Raw genomic sequence first — 17,831 nt, 5'->3', positions numbered from 1 at the left:
ACACACACACGCACACACATCTGAATGTACAGAGTGCCAGGAACACTGCGGCCTGTGTGTGTGGAGGCTCCTAACTTCCGCAGCATAAATGTGTGTTTGCTATACGAGCGAGTGCCGGGAGAAAAGAGGAATTCATGTTGGTGTTTATTTGAGCTTTGGCCAAATCCAACCTGGGGCGGCTGTGTTGGCGCGCACGCTGCACCAAACCCCAGCCGCTCCTGTACCCCCAGCCAGACACACACACAGTTTACATACACACACACGCAAACCAAATTTTACTACTTTAACCCACACACACACACATACCTGTCCATCCTGCCCATATCAAGGTGTGTTTGTCTTTCCCTGCCCACGGTTCTAGGTCCTCCCAGACCAGGTATTTCCCTCATAGCCCCAAACTACACACACACACACACACACACACACACACACACACACACACACACACACACACACACACACACACAGGAGTGACAGAGGGTGGGGGGGGGCTGAGTGTGTGAAGCACTTGCATTGATAACCTGGAGCTCGCAGAGAGTCGGGCTCACTTTGTGGCTGTCCCTCTCACCTGGAGCTCTCCTTCGCCGCGCTCTCTGCCTCCTTTCTGGCCTCTCCCGCTCTCAGGACTCGTTCGTGGACGCCGACCCCAGCCGGACCCCCCCTGCACTTCACCGCTGTCGCCATGACGCCCACCCCGCTCTTGTTCCTGCTGCTCCTCGGCTTCACGGGAGCCCAAGTCACCATGGACCTCCGCATGGCCGCCGCCATGGGTAAGACAAGTCGCCCTTTGACCCCATGTAGCTGCAGAAATAACCCTAAAAAAAGCACTGGCAGAACTAACAATAATATACCTAAATGTATATGTTTTACTGTATATGCTACTCAACTTTAATTCTCTAAATGCTCTCAGTCTGAGTTCCAGTCTTCCCATACATCCTCAGCGTACAGTAAACGTGTGTGTGAAGGAACACTGGTGCTTTATGCAGAGTGGAGAGGAGTTACAGAAGCCAAACTGTGTTAAATGATGTGTGAATGATGTAATTATCCTGTTTGCTTTAAAGAATGTATACATTTCTATACTGCTCAGTGTCTCTGGGTGTTTTAGGCGTCTAAGTGCTTCAGTTTCGGTTGAATAATTAGAGGCAGTAACACAGACACAACTTAGTTTTTGGGTTGTATTGGTTGAATGGCTGCACATACTGGATATCTGGGAATAGTGTGTGTACGTGTGTGTGTACGTGTGTGTGTTACAGATCGAGATGATAGGAGGAAAAACATTTAGGAGGGAGAGAGGTGAAGGGCAAGAAGGGAGATCAGTGTATCAGAGCGTGGAGGGTTTAGCCAGTGAATAAATTAACGAGGGCACACACACACACACACATACACACACACACTTCCTTTCTGCTTTTTATAGTCAAGACGCACGTTTCCTGTTCATCACACCCATACTTGTTTGCTCCATTAAGACACAGTTTCTGTTCTGCTTGATTGTTTTCACGTTTATCACACCGATAGTGATCAATGAATATATTGACGATCTTACCAGAAAGTCTTTAGACCTTCTTATGTGTGTGACACTGTTTGCTTGTTTCCTCCCTCCTCTTCCTGTTTCCATCCTCTCCCCCCCCTCCCTTCCTTCCTTCCTCCCTCCTCTCTCCATCAACACCTCCACTCAAAATTCCTTCTACAAAATGCAAAACATTCAAATATGATTACATAATGAGCTCCTCTGTCCGTGTGCGTAGCTGCGGGTTTGTGTAAGACCCGGCCCACAGACCTGGTATTCATCGTCGACAGCAGCCGCAGTGTTCGCCCCTCCGAGTTCGAGCAAGTCAAGGTGTTCCTGGCCAAAGTCATCGAGGGGCTGGACGTCGGGCCAAACGCCACCAGAGTGGGAGTGGTCAACTATGCAAGCCGTGTCAAGAACGAGGTCTGACTCCAACAAGTGTTTCTGTGCCTGAACTTCACATTTATTAGGTTTATTGAAACAAATAACAACACTTACTTGAGTCTGCTGATATTGATCCACATCTTCAAGGCCGATGTCGTTCCTCTGCAGCTGTCTCTCTTTTTAGCCTTTCCTCTCTTGCCTCCAGCTGTACCTCTCCGCCATTTTGTTTGTTATGAGATTGTGTTCTATGCTACATCCTGTCACGTGACACTGCATCATTCAGTGACACAGTGTTCCCAACTTACTTTTTCCGCATTATTTGAAGTATCAACAGAGAACTCATCCGCTAAAGTTTAATGGAAAAACATTTTGGCGACATTTGTTGAATATTCCCAATATTTTTTCCCAAAATTACTTGAATCATGAACAGCAACTTAATGAGATTTACAGCATGTAGATCAAAGCCCCGTCTCTCCTCAGGTGTCCCTGAAGACGTATCGTACCAAAGCCGCGCTGGTGAAGGCCGTGACCAAGATCGAGCCCCTGTCCACCGGCACCATGACCGGTCTGGCCATCCAGTTTTCCCTGAACGTTGCCTTCAGTGAGGCCGAAGGTGCTCGCGTCAAATCTCCAGACATCAGCAAGGTTAGACGCACAATCATACACACGCTTACACACACACACAGACACACATCGTGACTCTCTCTCATGTATAACCCTGTGTCTGCGTTACAGGTCGCCATTATTGTGACAGACGGCCGTCCCCAGGACAGTGTGAAGGACGTGGCTCAGCGGGCTCGCGACGCCGGCATCGAGATCTTCGCCATCGGCGTGGGCCGCGTGGACATGACCACCCTGAAGCAGATGGCCAGCGACCCCCTGGACGACCACGTGGACTACGTGGAGAGCTACAGCGTCATCGAGAAGCTCACCAAGAAGTTCCAGGAGGCCTTCTGTGGTAAGGCGGGACAAGGAGGAGGAGAAGGAGGACGGAGAGAGGAAGAGGGAGAGAGATAGACTTACAGGGTGCAGGTGAAGGGGACAGTGGTCAGATATAGGGACAGAACGTGATGAAGATGGTGTCTGAAACGAAATGTGAAGGTTGGGAGAGGTGATGAGAAAGAGGTTTAAACCTATCGCTCCTCCTCATCCTCACGGAGGAAGCTGGTGTGCTGGCCCTCACACGCTGGGTAAGATCATCTTTAACCCCACATCGGTGTTCCCTCCCTCTTGTCCTCAGCGAGATCCGCATCCATTCTGGCGTTCAGCCTTTTGAAACCATGACTTCCTTCAAACGAGGGTATTAGGGATGGAACCAAGTTCGCTCCTGTTCTCACTCTGGTATCAGCGAGAGGCGAGACTGAGCTCTGTGTAATTAGCCTCCCATTAGTTACACCCTTTAATTCTCTAATCAGCGTTGCCCTTGGGCGCAGCCATTCTGCAGAGACTCTGATTGCTGCGGTTGCACTTTGCAGCAGAGGTTCTTGCTGCAGATGTTTGGCCCCAGGGCGTTGGATTATTATCGAAATCGAGACCTCTGATCTTTTCCATCTTTTTGTTTTAAGGATCCACTGGGTTCTGCTGATATTCAAACAGAACTCCTGCAGCTCTCAGTGGATCTTTAAATATCCGTCGTAGATTTTCCCATTTTCAAACTGACATAGTTTAATTTTCTCCTCCTAACCCCAACTACCCTCTGTGTGTGTGTGTGTCTGTGTGCCTCCACATATGTACTGCTGTGTGCGTGTGTGTGTGTATTCTGCGCGCGCACACACACACAGTGTCGGACCTGTGTGCCACTGGGGATCATGACTGTGAGCAGGTATGCATCAGCTCCCCTGGATCATACAAGTGTGCCTGCAAAGACGGCTTTACCCTCATGGACAACGGCCGCAGCTGCAGTGGTAAGTGTGTGTGTGTGTGTCTGTGTAGGTGTGCCTGTGTCTGCGTGTGTGTGTTTGTGTGTGTCAGAGAGAGTTATAATGAGATTAAGAGAGTAGACTCGATGTGATGTACCATGTGTGCTCGCTGTCCTGCTGGATTAATGTGTGTGTGTGTGTGGTGTGCGTGCGTGTGTGTGTTTGGTGTCCCCAGCCTGCAGTAACTCTGCAACAGATGTGGTGTTCCTGATCGACGGCTCCAAGAGCGTGCGACCCGAGAACTTTGAGCTGGTGAAGAAGTGGATCAACCAGATCATCGACAAACTGGACGTCTCTGACACCAAAGCTCACGTTGGACTGGTGCAGTACTCCAGCGCAGTCAAACAGGTATGTGTGTGTGTGTGTGTTGGTGTGTGTATGGTTTACTGCTTCCCCAGAATGAACCGCTTCCTTCCCTTTCAGTCTGTGTGCCTTCTATTCATTGGATTTCCTAGTCTAAAAACATCTGAAAAACAAAGAAACAGGCTTATTTCAGGAAATATAGTCAAGGAACGCGAACCCTTCTCCTTCCCGTGACACGTGTCCTCCTGCCTCCTCCCTTCCTCCTCTAGGAGTTCCCCCTGGGTCGCTTCAACAGCAAGAAAGAGCTGAAAGAGGCGGTGAAGAAGATGGACTACATGGAGAGGGGGACCATGACGGGCCAGGCCCTCCGCTATCTGACCGAGAAGAGCTTCGCCCCCGGCCTCGGCGCCCGACCCGGGGTCACCAAGGTCGGCATCGTCTTCACGGACGGACGCAGCCAGGACTACATCGGAGACGCCGCCAAGAAGGCCAAGGAGAACGGTGAGGGGGAGATAAGAGATTTCTCCATGTGTGCGTGGCACACATAAGTAGACGTGTGTTGAATAATGTGTTCCAGGCTTCAAGATGTACGCTGTTGGAGTGGGAAACGCAGTGGAGGATGAGCTGAAGGAGATCGCCTCCGAGCCCACAGCAGAGCACTACTTCTACACCGCCGACTTCAAGGCCATGACCCAGATCGCCAAGAAGCTGCAGATCAACATTTGTCAAGGTTTCACGTTTCCCTTAAACACAGGCACCAGTGTACACAGGTGTAAACTTATAGTATAATGAGTATACACACACACACACACACACAGTATAACGTCTGAAACATATCCAGCTGAACTTGTGCTCTCCATTTCCACAGAGGAGGACCCCTGCGAATGCGATTCCCTCGTAAAGTTCCAAAAGAAAGTAGAAGAAGCCCTACAGGCACTAACAAAAAAATATATCCTTTATGAGCGGAGCAAAGGTCTGACAGGATGGAGGAGGAAGAGAAGGTGGAGGAGGAGGAGGAGGAGGAGGAGGATGTCTGAGTTGTTGTGATGTTTTCTGTCTTGTCGTTGCCATCCTTGACAAATTCCTTACTAGAGAGCATGTCGAAGAGGATCGCTATGCTGGAGAACAAGATCGTCTGAGGAGTCGCATCCCACTCTACACATGCACACCTAATACACACACACACACACACACATTTTTTGCTTCCTGTAAAATACTGGAGAAGAGCCTTGGTGTGTGTGCATGAACCTTGACCTCTGCTTGCAGCCTGAGCTCTCCCAAACCACCTCCACCCCCCTCCCACCCTCGGTCTCACCTCTTCCATCCTTGGTCTCCTGGGACATGAAGCGCCGGTCGCCATGGGGACCTTTGTGTGTGCGCGCTCCATAGCCAGCCTGTGTGTTTGTTAATAAAAGTCTTCCCTCATAGGGAAACGGTGATGGTACACTGACGGGTTGTTTTGGTTGCTGCCTGTGTGTACACAGTCTATGTCAAAATGAGCAGCACATCACTCTGCCATGTTTTCATTTGTCACTGTCATCTCTCTCTCTGTCTCTCCCTCTCTCTCTCTCTCTCTCTGTCACTCCCTCTCTCTCTCTCTCTCACCTGAAAGCTTTATATTATTCCCTTATGCCACACAGAGGTATCTAATATTTTATATGATATATATATATATATCTATACATCTAATCATCTAAATTAATATAAGTTATATGTTTGATAATAAAGTTACATCATTGATGCTTTTTATTTAAAATAAATAAAGGTGTTTCAGGAAGTACACACTATAAAATGGTGAAACTACTGTGTTCAGAATGAGCATAATGGACACACACACACAAACACAAAGAAGGTTTTATTTGGATGTTGGCTGCCCGTGTGTATAAACAGTACAGAGTTTACTGGAGTAGCTGTGGGCTCTGAGGACCACCAGGCCTCCACGCCTGTTCAGAACAAGATGGTGAACAGTTTCATAAAAACATGAAGGTTTATGCACTGGCAAACCTTCACATCTCCATTATAGACCGGACTGTAAATTATCAGTTAAACACTAAAGTGTTCTCAGACGGCCATTGATCAGCACAAAATCAAAGATATGTAAGAGTACAGTGGAGGGAATATAGCATGATGGAGTTGAGATAAGTAGAGAATTAATCAGTTTGATCATGAGTACTTTGTAAATATTAAAAACTCCCTACATCAAATATTTGCGTAATATTATATTTGATATTATTCTATGCTGTCCCTCATCAGGCAGGTGTGCAGAATGGAACGATGATTCAGCAGGAGGAGCATTCAAAATATACTAATGATGTAGTGAATATTCAACGAATGTATATAACGGCTATATATCAAACATTAAACGTAACTCTTTAACGCATATAAGCATTTAAGAGTAAATAAAATAAATCTCAGTATCATGTAGCGCACACCTTTTGCCAACGACACCATGACGTCACCTGTTTAAAACGTCCATTTGGTCTAGAACAGCTGAAGGGAGCAGTGTGTGCGTGAGTGAACTCCCCAAGCCGCCTGTGGCAAAGCTGCTTTTACTGCTAATTACCGATATTAGATGGCGCTGTAGCGCAAACACGAAGAACACACACCTCCGCTTCGCTTAAAGTGTTTGTGGCAGCTGCTGCCGGCGGCTAAGCTAGCTCAGTGTGCTAACCAGCGGCTAACGGGTAGCTCGGTGTGACAAGAGGACGAGTGTTACCTGAAGACCAGTGTGTGTGTGTTTATGTGGGAGAGGGAGTGTGTGTGAGTGATTGTGTGTGTGTCTTAGTCAACTGCTCCGAGAGTCCGCCGGCGTTAATGATTACCGGGACCGAACACTGGACACAGAAGTCGGTCAAGATAGCGCGAGTGTTTGGATGTAGCTTTCGGTTCTGTTAACAATTCAGCTAACACTCCTAGCTGGTGCTAACTTGACTGATTCGGGAAGCAGAGATGGCGTCTAGCCCCGCGGAAGGCTTCACCTGCCGGAGTAATGGAGATGGCAAAGTGTCCGGTTCGGGCCGCTCTTGCCGCCGCTACCAGTCCGAGTCGGAGCCCGACGTTGGCACGACTGTCAAAGGCTTAGCGCGGCTGTGCAGCCGGGACGAAGAGGAGCGAGCGGCGGCTCTGGCCGAGCTCAGCCAAGCGGTCCTGGCTCGTTTAGAGCTGGACCGGCCCGGTTCGGCGCGGCTGGGAAAGCAAACACTCCTTGACTTGCTGCGGCTGTCGCGGTCGTGTCCACTGCCGGGGGTCCGGGAGAAAGCTAGCGAACTCCTGCGGACCGCACAGGTAATGTCTCATATTACTTTTAATTCATATTTACATGTCTCCATCCTCGCCCATAACAATGGAAAACAACCCGAGTCATTGGGTTTAAGTAGGGCAGGTTGATCCCCGGGCGCCCTGCTGTCACGCGTTCGTACTCTTTTACTTTTATCACTTTTATGGCATTAGGTCATTAGCCGTTATCAGGCGGTGTAACCAATGTGCAGCCGGTGATCAACTCTATCAGATTGCCTGGTTGTTTCATCAGACATTGGACTGAACGGAGCTGATGCAAGAGGCAAGAGGCTGTTGAGCACAACAAGCAGGCCGGCCACGCCCCCTCCCGGCGCGCTCCTAAACAGCCAGGCCACGCCCCCTCCCGGCAGCCCGGACACGCCCCCTCCTCCAGGCTCCTGCTAAAACACCTAGAAACTTCCTTGCCTGTGGACCCATATGGAGTTTATACATTTACCGTGTTGAGAATAAGGAGGAGAGGCCGAGCGTGTCGGTTCTGTTGCCGCCGGTTTGCAGCTGCGGAGGGCGGTGAGTTTGGCGCGTTTGCTGAACGTTTTTGTCGGTTGCGCGTTATGAAACAGGCGCTCGGGTTACAGTCAGAAAGTAGGTCTGCTGAGGGACTGGAGCTGATGCGTCTTAATCACATCAAGGGTTTCATTCATATAACATGTTGGTGTTATTTATGATGATGTATGGTTTTGCTTTGTTAGGTTTAGATAAGTGATAGATTTTTCAATAATCTGTTTTTCTCTCCTCAACACCAGAAACAAGGAGTTGAAGTCCCTCAGGCGTTATACACAGGTCCAAGTGCCTTCATCCCTGCAAAAGAGGTGTGTGTGTCTTTCTGTCTGTCTCTCTATCTCTGTATCTGTGTGTGTGTGTGTGTCTTAGTGTGTGTGTGTCTGTCTCTATTTCTGTCTCTCTGTTTGTCTGTATCGCTCTGTGTGTGTGTCTCTCTCTTTTTACTCCATTCAAATATGTGTTAATCATTATATTGTCTTGAAACATTGTTGTAGTCTGACAACGACAATGAATTTGGTCCAGAGATTTATGAAGTTAACTTTCTTATTATGTTCCTTTTGAAACAATTGCTCCAGACTAACCCTGCAATAAATCATCAGGCATTAGTTTCATTGCCTGGCTGTTGCGTCACATGTTAGATCAGGTTTGTGTGTTTTTTATTGGCCGCTTTCATATTAAACTGTGAAATCAGCGAGCACATTCTGTTTTATGTCTCCAGCTTAGAGACGGGGATTTAAAAATAAACGTTCCTGAGTTATGTTTTATTTCTTCTGTAATTTCCTCCACATGGGCTCCATCTCTGCTTATCTTTATGAGGGGAAATGGGATGAACTCACCGATGTATCTCCCTGTATTTGTGTCAGTGTTTATGGCTTTATGGCCCTAAGTGATAATCTGCCCGTAAACAGCTTTGTGTTATTTTGTGTTTTACTGCAACGCTGCGGCGCGTTGCCTCATATCACAGAGAGATGCAACACCAGCGACGTGTTGCCAATACTGCCGGCTGGAGAAGCTCCTGCGTTACTCACTCCACGCTCTCTACAGGAGGGCGGAGAGAGCGAGGGGACGTTTTCTGCCTGGCGTGACCTTTCTGTCTCCAGCTTCACGACCAGACAGCTTCCTTTCAAGCTGAACGCCACACCGTCCTTCAGTTGTCAACACGTTTTCTCTGTCTGTGCCGTAGATGCTGAAGGAAGGCCCCGATCAAGAGGTCCTCATGGAGTCCTACATCTCTCTGGGTCGGCTGGACCACATCACCATGGTGATGGCGATGCACCCCACCTACCTCAGCTGCTTCCTGAGGACCCAGCATGCTTTGCTGGAGCTGGACGGCCCCTTGCCCCGCCACTGGAGACATTACATCGCCGTTATGGTAAGAAGCCCTGACGATTAGAAACAAGTGGGACCTTTTTAATGGAGACTTCAGTCAACTGGAGGTGAAATAAAGTCAGTTGGTGTCAAAGTGACAGTCGAGCAGGTTCTCCAACATGTTAGTTCAGTCGTGTTTATTCAAAACATGTACTAGTATGTAAAGGATGACATGATTTATGTGTTTGTTTGTGAAAGACACACAGCAGCAAAGAGCAGTTAGGTCTGCCTGTGACCTTCTGCTGGTTTAGCCTGATAAATGTGAGAAATTAGGATAACAGCTTTGAGGGTTGAAGGGCAGAAGTCTGTGTCTGATGTTTACATAATTCTTCAACTCCAGCTTCTGTCGGGCTTTTTGTTTTTGTAAGTGAAGTTTGGATAAGCTGGACAGATGTAAACAGAGTCGTGCTGCGTCTGGGGTGTGGCTCAGAGCGCTGCGGGGAATCAACAGTATCTGTTACACAGGCTGAAGCCAAAGTTGTTTTAACTGAGCTGGAGGTGCAGGGAAATCTCTGTCTGATAACAAATCATGATGAGTGTGTGTGTGTGTGTGTGCGTGTGCTTGTCCACAGGCTGCAGCTCGTCACCAGTGCTCCTACATGGTGCAGCAGCACAGCAATGGCTTCCTGGAGGCCGGCGGCGAGGAGAGCTGGCTGAGCAGCCTGGAACACGCCCCCAGCAAACTCCGCAGCCTGCAGACGCTCAACCGGCTGCTGGCTCATCGCCCCTGGCTCATCACGCAGCGCCACATTCAGGTTCGGGCATACTTATTTTTGTCCACCTTTCCAAAAAACGACCTCCTGGTAAACGGAGACGGCGCCTCAACCCTTAGCTCCTCCCTCTGTCCCGCAGGAGCTGGTGTGTCCCGGCGCAGACCCCCGCTGGTCGCTGGCCGAGCTGATTCACGCCGTGGTGCTGATGGCGCACGCTCACGCCTCCTGCTCCTTTGTGTGGGGCTGCGGCTTGAACCCGGAGCCCGACCACATGGGAGGTTTCGCCTTCCACCCCCCCTCGCCCGGCCACGGCCCCTGCAGCCCGCACAGCCCCGCCCACGAGGAGGGCAGACAGGAGGTGAGGGTATCAGGACGCCTGAAGAGGCAGGCACTTCTCACTTTTGCTCCGATGCCGTTTTCACCGATGGCGTCTCTTTGTTCTCTCCCTTCAGCTCGTCGACGGCGTGATGGAGGTGGAGGTGCTGATGAAGAGGATGGTGCAGCTGCAGCAACAGCAGGAGGAGGAGGAGGAGTGCACACAGGAGGAGATGGTGACCCGCTTTGAGAGGGAGAGGAGCGAGAGCATACCTACAGGTACACACACACACACACACACACACACACACACACACACACACACACACACACACACACACACACACACACACACACACACACACACACACACACACACAGACACACATAAAGCAGCCCACAGTTGGATTCAGTTTCCTTTTATGTTGGTGAAGCTTTGAGGATCGTCACAATTTGAATAATCATACAGCTCGTCTCAGTACTTCCTTTTTGTTGTGTGTGTTTGTGTGTGTGTGTGTGTGTGTGTGTGTGTGTGTGTGTGTGTGTGTAGCTGTGGTGCGGGGGGCCCCACCTGACCTGGTGCGGCGTCTGGTGGAGGATCCAGAGTTCAGATATGAAGACTTTGCCCCCAGAGGAGAGCAGGCGCCGCCCACCATGAGAGCTCAGGTAGCGTCTGTGTTCAGCTCATTATCTCTGCCAGATAAACCATGACGTGCAGTGTGTGATACTTGGGCCTAACGTGTGTGTTTGTGTGTGTGTGTGTAGGACTATTCATGGGAGGACCACGGCTTCTCTCTGGTCAACAGGCTGCTGCCAGACATGGGCCAGCTGCTGGATGAGAAGTTCCAGGTACACACACCTCCCACACTCACCCGTCAACTCACCACACACATACATGAGCAGCTTGTGTGTGTGTTGACATGCACTCAGCACCAGCAGAGAAAATGTGTTCTCTATTTTTGCCCCTAAAACTCCAATAAAGCGATGATCTGCCTGTGATGTAATAAATGACCTTTACGTCTTTGACCAAACGGGGCTGCTGCTCTTCCTCCCGTTCAGATGAGCGAGTTCTTCCTCTGATGTTCGCCTTTGTATTCTCACAAAGTGGCCAAAGTGCTAAAAATAGATCCTATCCTGTTCTATACTGTGAACATGGAGGCGTCTCACTCTGTAACAATTACACTCTGCAAAATTGAGGTTTGGAGTGAACTCAGGCTCACTTCAGTCTCATTGGGGCGTTTACATGCCGTCTAAAAAGGGACTTATTGCCTTAATGGGAGCGGAATGTTGGTGTTAAGGAGGAAAACATCACAGGTCCATCTGCTGCAGAGCCATCATGTAAGTGCTGCACGCTGGTAATTGGGTGGAAGCGAGATGTGAGATCTGGAGGAGACGGAGTGAAAACTACTCACAGACAAGTGAAAGGAAGCTGTGTGTGTGTGTGTGTGTGTGTGTGTGTGTGTGTGTGTGTGTGTGTGTGTGTGTGTGTGTGTGTGTGTGTGTGTGTGTGTGTGTGTGTGTGTGTGTGTGTGTGTGTGTGTGTGTGTGTGTGTGTGTGTGTGTGTGTGTGTGTGTGTGTGTGTGTGTGTGTGTGTGTGTGTGTGTGTGTGTGTGTGTGTGTGTGTGTGTGTGTGTGTGTGTGTGTGTGTGTGTGTGTGTGTGGCCTACGCAGGGATCAAGGACTGGGAAGTGGAAATGACTAATTTGAGTAGAAATGCCAAACACAACCCCGTCGGTGTGTTGGTGACTGCAGGTTATCAGTTGATTGGAAGTTTTGTTTGTAAATTAAACGAAACGTTGTGGTTTCAGGTGGTGAGCAACCTCACGTATCACCGCATGGCCATGCACGAGGGCGTGGACACACACACGCTGAGGAAAGCTCTGTGGAACTACATCCACTGCCTCTACGGGATACGGTCAGTGCCACACACACACACACACACACTCCACAAAGCCGTATTCGCCGCCCCACATGCTCCACTTCTCCTTCCCCCCGTCACTAATGTGTGTTGTCGCCTGTGTGTGCAGCTACGACGACTATGACTACGCCAGCGTGAACGTGCTGCTGGAACGCTCGCTGAAGGTGTTTGTGAAAACGATGGCGTGCCACCCAGAGCAGACCTCAGCACGCGTCTACCAGGCCTTCTGGATACACTTCAGACACTCTGAGAAGGTACAGAGCAGAACACACACACACACACACACACACACACACCTTGGCCTCTGTATTCTCTGTACGGAATCGTTTGACGTTTTATCACATGTGATCTCTTCCCGACCTCCTTAACAATGAACCAATCCTTTGACATTTTCCCGCCGTCTCCTTCCCCGCTCTCCTAAATGTCACTGGAGAAGCGGCGGTAGTGGAAAGGACTTAAAGCGAGTCGCCCGATGACCCCGCCGTAACGACATGCTTCTCCTTTCTTTCCTCTTTCTCACAGGTTCACGCCAATTTGATCGTCATGGAGGCGCGACTGCAGGCCGCGCTGTTGTACACGTTACGCGCCATCACACACTATATGAGATGATGGACGCCCGCACACACAGTGTTGTTTTTGCAGAATCTGAGCCAGCTGTGACCTTCGACAGCACAACATGGATGGACACACACACACACACACACACACACACACACACACACACACACACACACGGTAATATATCAGTATCTTCTGGGACATCGTCGGTGTTTGATGAGCGATTTCAGATATTTAAGTTGTTGTTGTTACACTTTTGCACTGAACTTAATCAGGTTCCGTTTCCCCGCTTCAGTTTCGAAGCGTCGACCTGAACGTCTTGCACATGTCGCTGTCTGGGGTCGCGACCTCGATCCATAACTTCATCACCGTTTTGTCATCACTATCATTTAAGTGTTTTTCTCTGCAAATGGTCTTTGTTGTTTTTGTTGAATTGCGCTTTATGGATCTGTAGAAGAGTCGCCCGCACCTCTGTTACCATCGGATCTGATGGTAAAAAAAGGACTAAATGTCTTTTATTTTTCTAACCAATAAAAAGCTACTTTGTTATCAAACTTGGGCATCTTGTGTGTGTTTTTGAAGTTTTTCTGCAATTTTTTTTGGACGTTGCCTCATTTATCTACTGACTCAACAGTACAACAACAACAACAACAAAGCCCTCACACAATATTAGAGTGAATGAAATTCCTGGATATGTATCGCTACTAAAATCTTATGGGGTCTTCTCAATCAGTTCATAAAGTGTTTGACTATTTCTGTCCACAAACAGACAAATCAACCAGCAGGGGTGAAGGCAGAACCACCTTGGCGGAGGTGATAACCTCAAGAAAGCAGAACTCGGGCCCCCAACCGATGGTCGCATAGTTGCAGTTGCGTTAACAAACCACAAGATGGAGACAAAGACTTTGGTAAGGAGGGTGCCGCTCACTACACTGTCACTTCATGAATTTGAAGAGCGGGACTAAACATTTTTCCTCTTTGTGCCTTTATCAATGTCTTTAGCGCCTTGGTGGTGATCGGCTGGTGAGTTATCGAAGTGGTGGCAGGTTGCAGCACCAAATGATCATTCTGCTTCCCTATTTGCACTCATATTTTGTATACTAGTCACACATTTCACACAGCCTTCCTGTAGTTCACACCACCAAAGCCTGAAAGTGTTGCTTGTCTCTGCATTTGCACTGGCAGCCCTCTGAAGCCACAGCGCCTCCACCAGCTCCTCACATGTTGTAACGTTTCGTTTCTCGTTTAGAAATTAATGAACGCCAGTGCAGCTTGTTGGCTCTGTTCATTTCTGGGCGCCGAGTAGAAATAGTCTGTGCGATTTCAACCTCTACACTGCGATTCAACTCATTTGTGGAAAGGTGGGTTTCTTGAAATCATAGAATTCAGAACCAAGAATCCAGAATCAAGGCGATGATTTGTGGCTCTTCAGGCTTTCACACTTGCTCTGTAAACAACAAAGGTGTCCTTGTTTGTTGTTTACACGCCTGGCAGAAAAGGGACTTTGCAGTTTTGCTTTTTAGGTGGAAACAGAGAGACAAATTCAATGAAATGTCAAATTGCAGAAGTGACTCTAGTGCCAACCGCAGACAGAAAGAGAGGGAGAGAGGCAGAGTGGGTATTAATGCAGACTGCAGCAGCTCCAGGTGCTGTCTGTCTGTCTCAGCCTGCAGTGTTTGCGTGAAGCTCCTCCAATGTCGACTTCTCATGCTCACAGCAAACTTCCTCACTCACTTTACTTTTACTCCTACATACTGTATGAGAATTTCTACTTTCACTTCTCATTTTTACCTTCTTCGTTTCAGTCTGTAACATTTTTTGCTGCTTCTAATATAAGGCAGTGTTGATTGAGTCACATGCCACTGTGAGGACTGAACGCATCCACTAGATCCATAATGTGGTGTTGCCTCGCCACCAATTAACTGAGCACCATATTGCTTCCACAGTATAGAGGCCTGGAGGAGGAGGAGGAGGAGGGGGGCATGATAACAGATGAGTAATGAACAAGCTTTCAGCCTGTCTCGTTCCAAAGCTTTCGACTCGTGATGAGCAATGCGCCAGGCACAACATGTCCACTAGAAATGTTGAAATTCATGATGCACATCCAGCTAGATTCTTGCATACAGATGAGAGCTATAGGTGCATCACATAAATCATAAATGTATAAATCTTCCTATGCTGAGCTAAGAACTTATCAATCAACCCCTCCTAGGCCATATGCTGTATGTGTGTGTAGTAACGTTTTGATCTGCACCCCAACACAATTCCAGATCCAGGACCTTATGATAATGACGTCACGAGTTATCGGCAATGAATGTCAATTACATGTTAATATCAATAATGAATTCAAACACGTATCCACTCATATGCAAGGATTAAACACGTGAAGTTTGAATTAAATTACATTTTTTTGTTATTTCACGCACCTGTCGTTTATTTATTTTTTAAGGTCTCTTGTCCACTTGCGCGCGCCTTCCTGTGGGGTTGGACCTCGGTGTATGTGTGTGTGCGTGGGGTTGTGTGCGCGCGGCCGCGGGGTTCCGTTTCCCGGAGCCTTCCGGACGCAGCGCGCGCCCCTTCCTCGCCTACCCGCCCCTCGCGCCTCGTCCCTCGCGCTGCGCAGTAGCGGCGCTCCGCGAGCCACCGGACTCCCTCCGCCGCGCCTCGGTCCCTCTTCTTCAGCCTTCCAGCGGGACGACGACCAGCAGCCTACACCCGGTACGCCTGCGTCACTTTGGGTGAGTGATGTATGTGTGTGTGTGTGTGTGTGTACACGGAGTTCTTACTTTACTGCTATAAGTACTTGAAAGACGTGTTTAGGAAGTAATTGAGTCGGAATGTTATCATGTAATAGTAAATACTGAGACTGTCTGTCATGTAAAAGGTGTGTGTGTAAGTACGGAGAGTTAGTTCATACATGATAAACTGAGTGAACTTCTTGTAGAGAGGAAGTGGCCTGTGAGAAATAGTCTGCCTAGTTCACTTTGTAGGCTGAATGACAACTAAACAACTTTATCAGTGTCTGTTATCAGAGTTTCTGCCTGCTTCACGTTCAAAACTGTTGACTTAACTCTTCCACACAATTGAGAAACTTCGGAGTGATCCCCTTTACGTAAGAGGAAGTTTAGGCTTATAAGTGTGGTCGCCGATACTTCCATCTTCTGCTCGCCTGAGACCGCAGCTGGTCATATTTAGACATTAAACAGCCAATACTGCAAATTTGTAAAGTGGAAAATCCCCACGAGTGTTGTTAGTTGTTAGTTGTGTTGTTAGTGAGGAAGTCTATTAAACCAATTCTCTTCCCGTCAGAGACCCAACATGCAGATGAGGCGTATTTACAGGAGCTCATTATTACTATCCAAACCTGTAGCAGATCTGTGTGAGTGTAGGGCTCTGAACCTCCTGGATCAGAGCGCGTACCTCCACCAAGGCCTGCGACCACCATCTCTCAATGTTGAAAATCAACAGACGAGACCATAATCGCAGAAGACAAACCAACCAGCTGTAACTGTTTTTGTGGTAGCGCCACCATCAGGTTAAGCGGTAGACGATTCCATACAGCACTTTTTCAGAATGAGCCACGCCCACTCAGCTTTGGCGGTCAGTCGTAGCGTAACGGTAAAGAACATCAACAAACAAAGATTGAGCTTTTGTCCGGTTTGTGCCAACGTCTGCCAACCGACTCTAAACCATAGGCGGAGATACGAAAAACTACTGCTGTTGGAAATGATTCAAAATGGCTGAAAGTGTAGTTTGGTGTCAGTGGGCGTGGCCTATATGAATGGGTGTGGCTAGACCCAAGAAATCCAGAGGTGATTTAATGTGTCAAAGTTCAAAAATTATGGTGACAAAACATGAAAGTTGCACGATGGGATCTGTCAAAGTAAAGAGGTTTTCACTTTATTCCGCCATGGCGATGGCTCCCCTCGACGATGGCTCCCCTTGACGAAGGCTCACAAACCGCTTAAATCGGTGTTTCTCCATGGATTTGCCTGGGTGGAGGAGCTGTCGCGGAATTTTGAGGGATGGATGGGGGCGAACGCGATTAGGCTAATCCGAGGCCGGATTTCATCACTTCCTGTTTCTTTACGAGGTCACTTCCTGTCTTTTAGCCTCGACGCTAGCAAGGCAGGAAGGAAGGGGGTGTGGTCCGTTGGTTTTATTTGGGGTTGGTGGTTGGGGGGGGGGAGGGGGGGGGCAGCTTTCCCACCGCTCAGCTGATGGCCACGATGGCTGAAAGTTCGCCCAGGATCCACATCCAGCGCTGTGACGCCCCTGGGTCGCCCCCCTGGGTCACCCATGCCACCTCGCTGATAGTAAACATGTCACTCCTTGGTCCTATCAGATTTGGGGCCCAACACCCATTATGAGAACCGCTCACACACTCAAACACACTCTCTCTCCACCATCCACCTCAGTCCTCCATATCTAGAAAAGGATGTGATGACGTCACATGGAAACAGGACGTCCCGATGGTCGAGACACCCTACTTTTCCATCCCCTCTCTCTCTCTCGCTCTCTCTCTCTCTCTCTCTCTCTCTCTCTCTCTCTCTCTCTCTCTCTCTCTCTCTTTCTCTCTCTCTCTCTCTTGCTCTCTCTCTCTCTCGCCATGAGCTTTCTCTCTCCCTCTGTGTGTGTGTGTGTGTGTGTGCGTGTTGTGCTCATCAAAGGGTTCAGTGACAGCTTGCTTCCCATTGTCCTATCATTCCTGCCCCACTCACACACTGCATCCTGTGGGGCTTCCTGCTAATGAGAGAGAGAGAGAGAGAGAGAGAGTACCTTATCTATATTGTATAGTACGTGTAATGTACTTTTTATATTTCATATTTTATATCTTTATGTATTTTAGATTAGGTTTATTTTTCCTCTTTGATGTTTGATTGTGTACTGTACACACAGAGAGAGAGAGAGGAGGGAGAGAGATGAGGTATGTGGCAAGAACGAAAAGGTAAAGACCAAGGGATTAGGAGGAGGAATGGAGAAAGTCTGAGTTTAGCACAGAGCTGGTGTGAAACTTCAGTAACAATTGTGTGTGTGTGTGTGTGCG

At 48.7% G+C, this 17,831-nt stretch overlaps 3 protein-coding genes across 8 annotated transcripts in view; all 3 read left to right on the top strand.

Moving 5' to 3' along the window:
- The first annotated feature begins 521 nt into the window (after positions 1–521).
- Positions 522–5,839, top strand: matn1 (matrilin 1). 2 transcript variants are annotated; one of them, XM_076139426.1, is made up of 10 exons: positions 539–770; positions 1,746–1,930; positions 2,372–2,536; positions 2,627–2,849; positions 3,673–3,795; positions 3,986–4,158; positions 4,383–4,614; positions 4,691–4,843; positions 4,982–5,062; positions 5,203–5,839. In XM_076139426.1, the coding sequence occupies exons 1-10, from the start codon at positions 683–685 to the stop codon at positions 5,250–5,252; spliced, it is 1,473 nt and encodes a 490-aa protein (XP_075995541.1). In that variant the 5' UTR covers positions 539–682; the 3' UTR covers positions 5,253–5,839. The 2 variants fall into 2 exon arrangements, with proteins under 2 accessions (XP_075995540.1, XP_075995541.1); XM_076139425.1 differs by lacking the exon at positions 3,673–3,795 and having other exon boundaries at positions 522–770.
- Positions 5,840–6,581: 742 nt separating this feature from the next.
- sesn2 (sestrin 2) lies at positions 6,582–13,328 on the top strand. Of its 2 annotated transcripts, none has more exons than XM_076139552.1 (11): positions 6,582–7,398; positions 8,154–8,219; positions 9,095–9,283; positions 9,852–10,034; positions 10,132–10,350; positions 10,445–10,586; positions 10,858–10,973; positions 11,073–11,156; positions 12,117–12,223; positions 12,336–12,480; positions 12,749–13,328. In XM_076139552.1, exons 1-11 carry the CDS (start codon positions 7,063–7,065, stop codon positions 12,833–12,835), a joined length of 1,674 nt encoding a protein of 557 aa, XP_075995667.1. In that variant the 5' UTR covers positions 6,582–7,062; the 3' UTR covers positions 12,836–13,328. The 2 variants fall into 2 exon arrangements, with proteins under 2 accessions (XP_075995667.1, XP_075995669.1); XM_076139554.1 differs by lacking the exon at positions 6,582–7,398 and adding an exon at positions 7,434–7,917.
- Positions 13,329–15,375: 2,047 nt separating this feature from the next.
- Positions 15,376–17,831, top strand: part of yrk (Yes-related kinase) — a 14,484-nt gene continuing 12,028 nt past the window's right edge. Inside the window, exon 1 of one of the 4 annotated variants that reach the window (XM_076139357.1) lies at positions 15,376–15,522. The gene's annotated coding sequence lies outside the window, so the exon portion shown is untranslated. The remainder of the gene's footprint in view (positions 15,523–17,831) is intronic. The other 3 variants (XM_076139352.1, XM_076139354.1, XM_076139355.1) reach the window with 3 other exon arrangements.

Source organism: Genypterus blacodes, unplaced genomic scaffold (assembly GCF_046128005.1).
Source record: "Genypterus blacodes isolate CSIRO-AG114 ecotype Tasmania unplaced genomic scaffold, CSIRO-AGI_Gbla_v1 ptg000438l_1, whole genome shotgun sequence".
NCBI classification, from domain to species: Eukaryota; Metazoa; Chordata; class Actinopteri; order Ophidiiformes; family Ophidiidae; genus Genypterus; species Genypterus blacodes.
The sequence above is the reverse complement of the archived record's forward strand: the minus strand, read 5'-3'. Positions and strand labels throughout refer to the sequence as shown.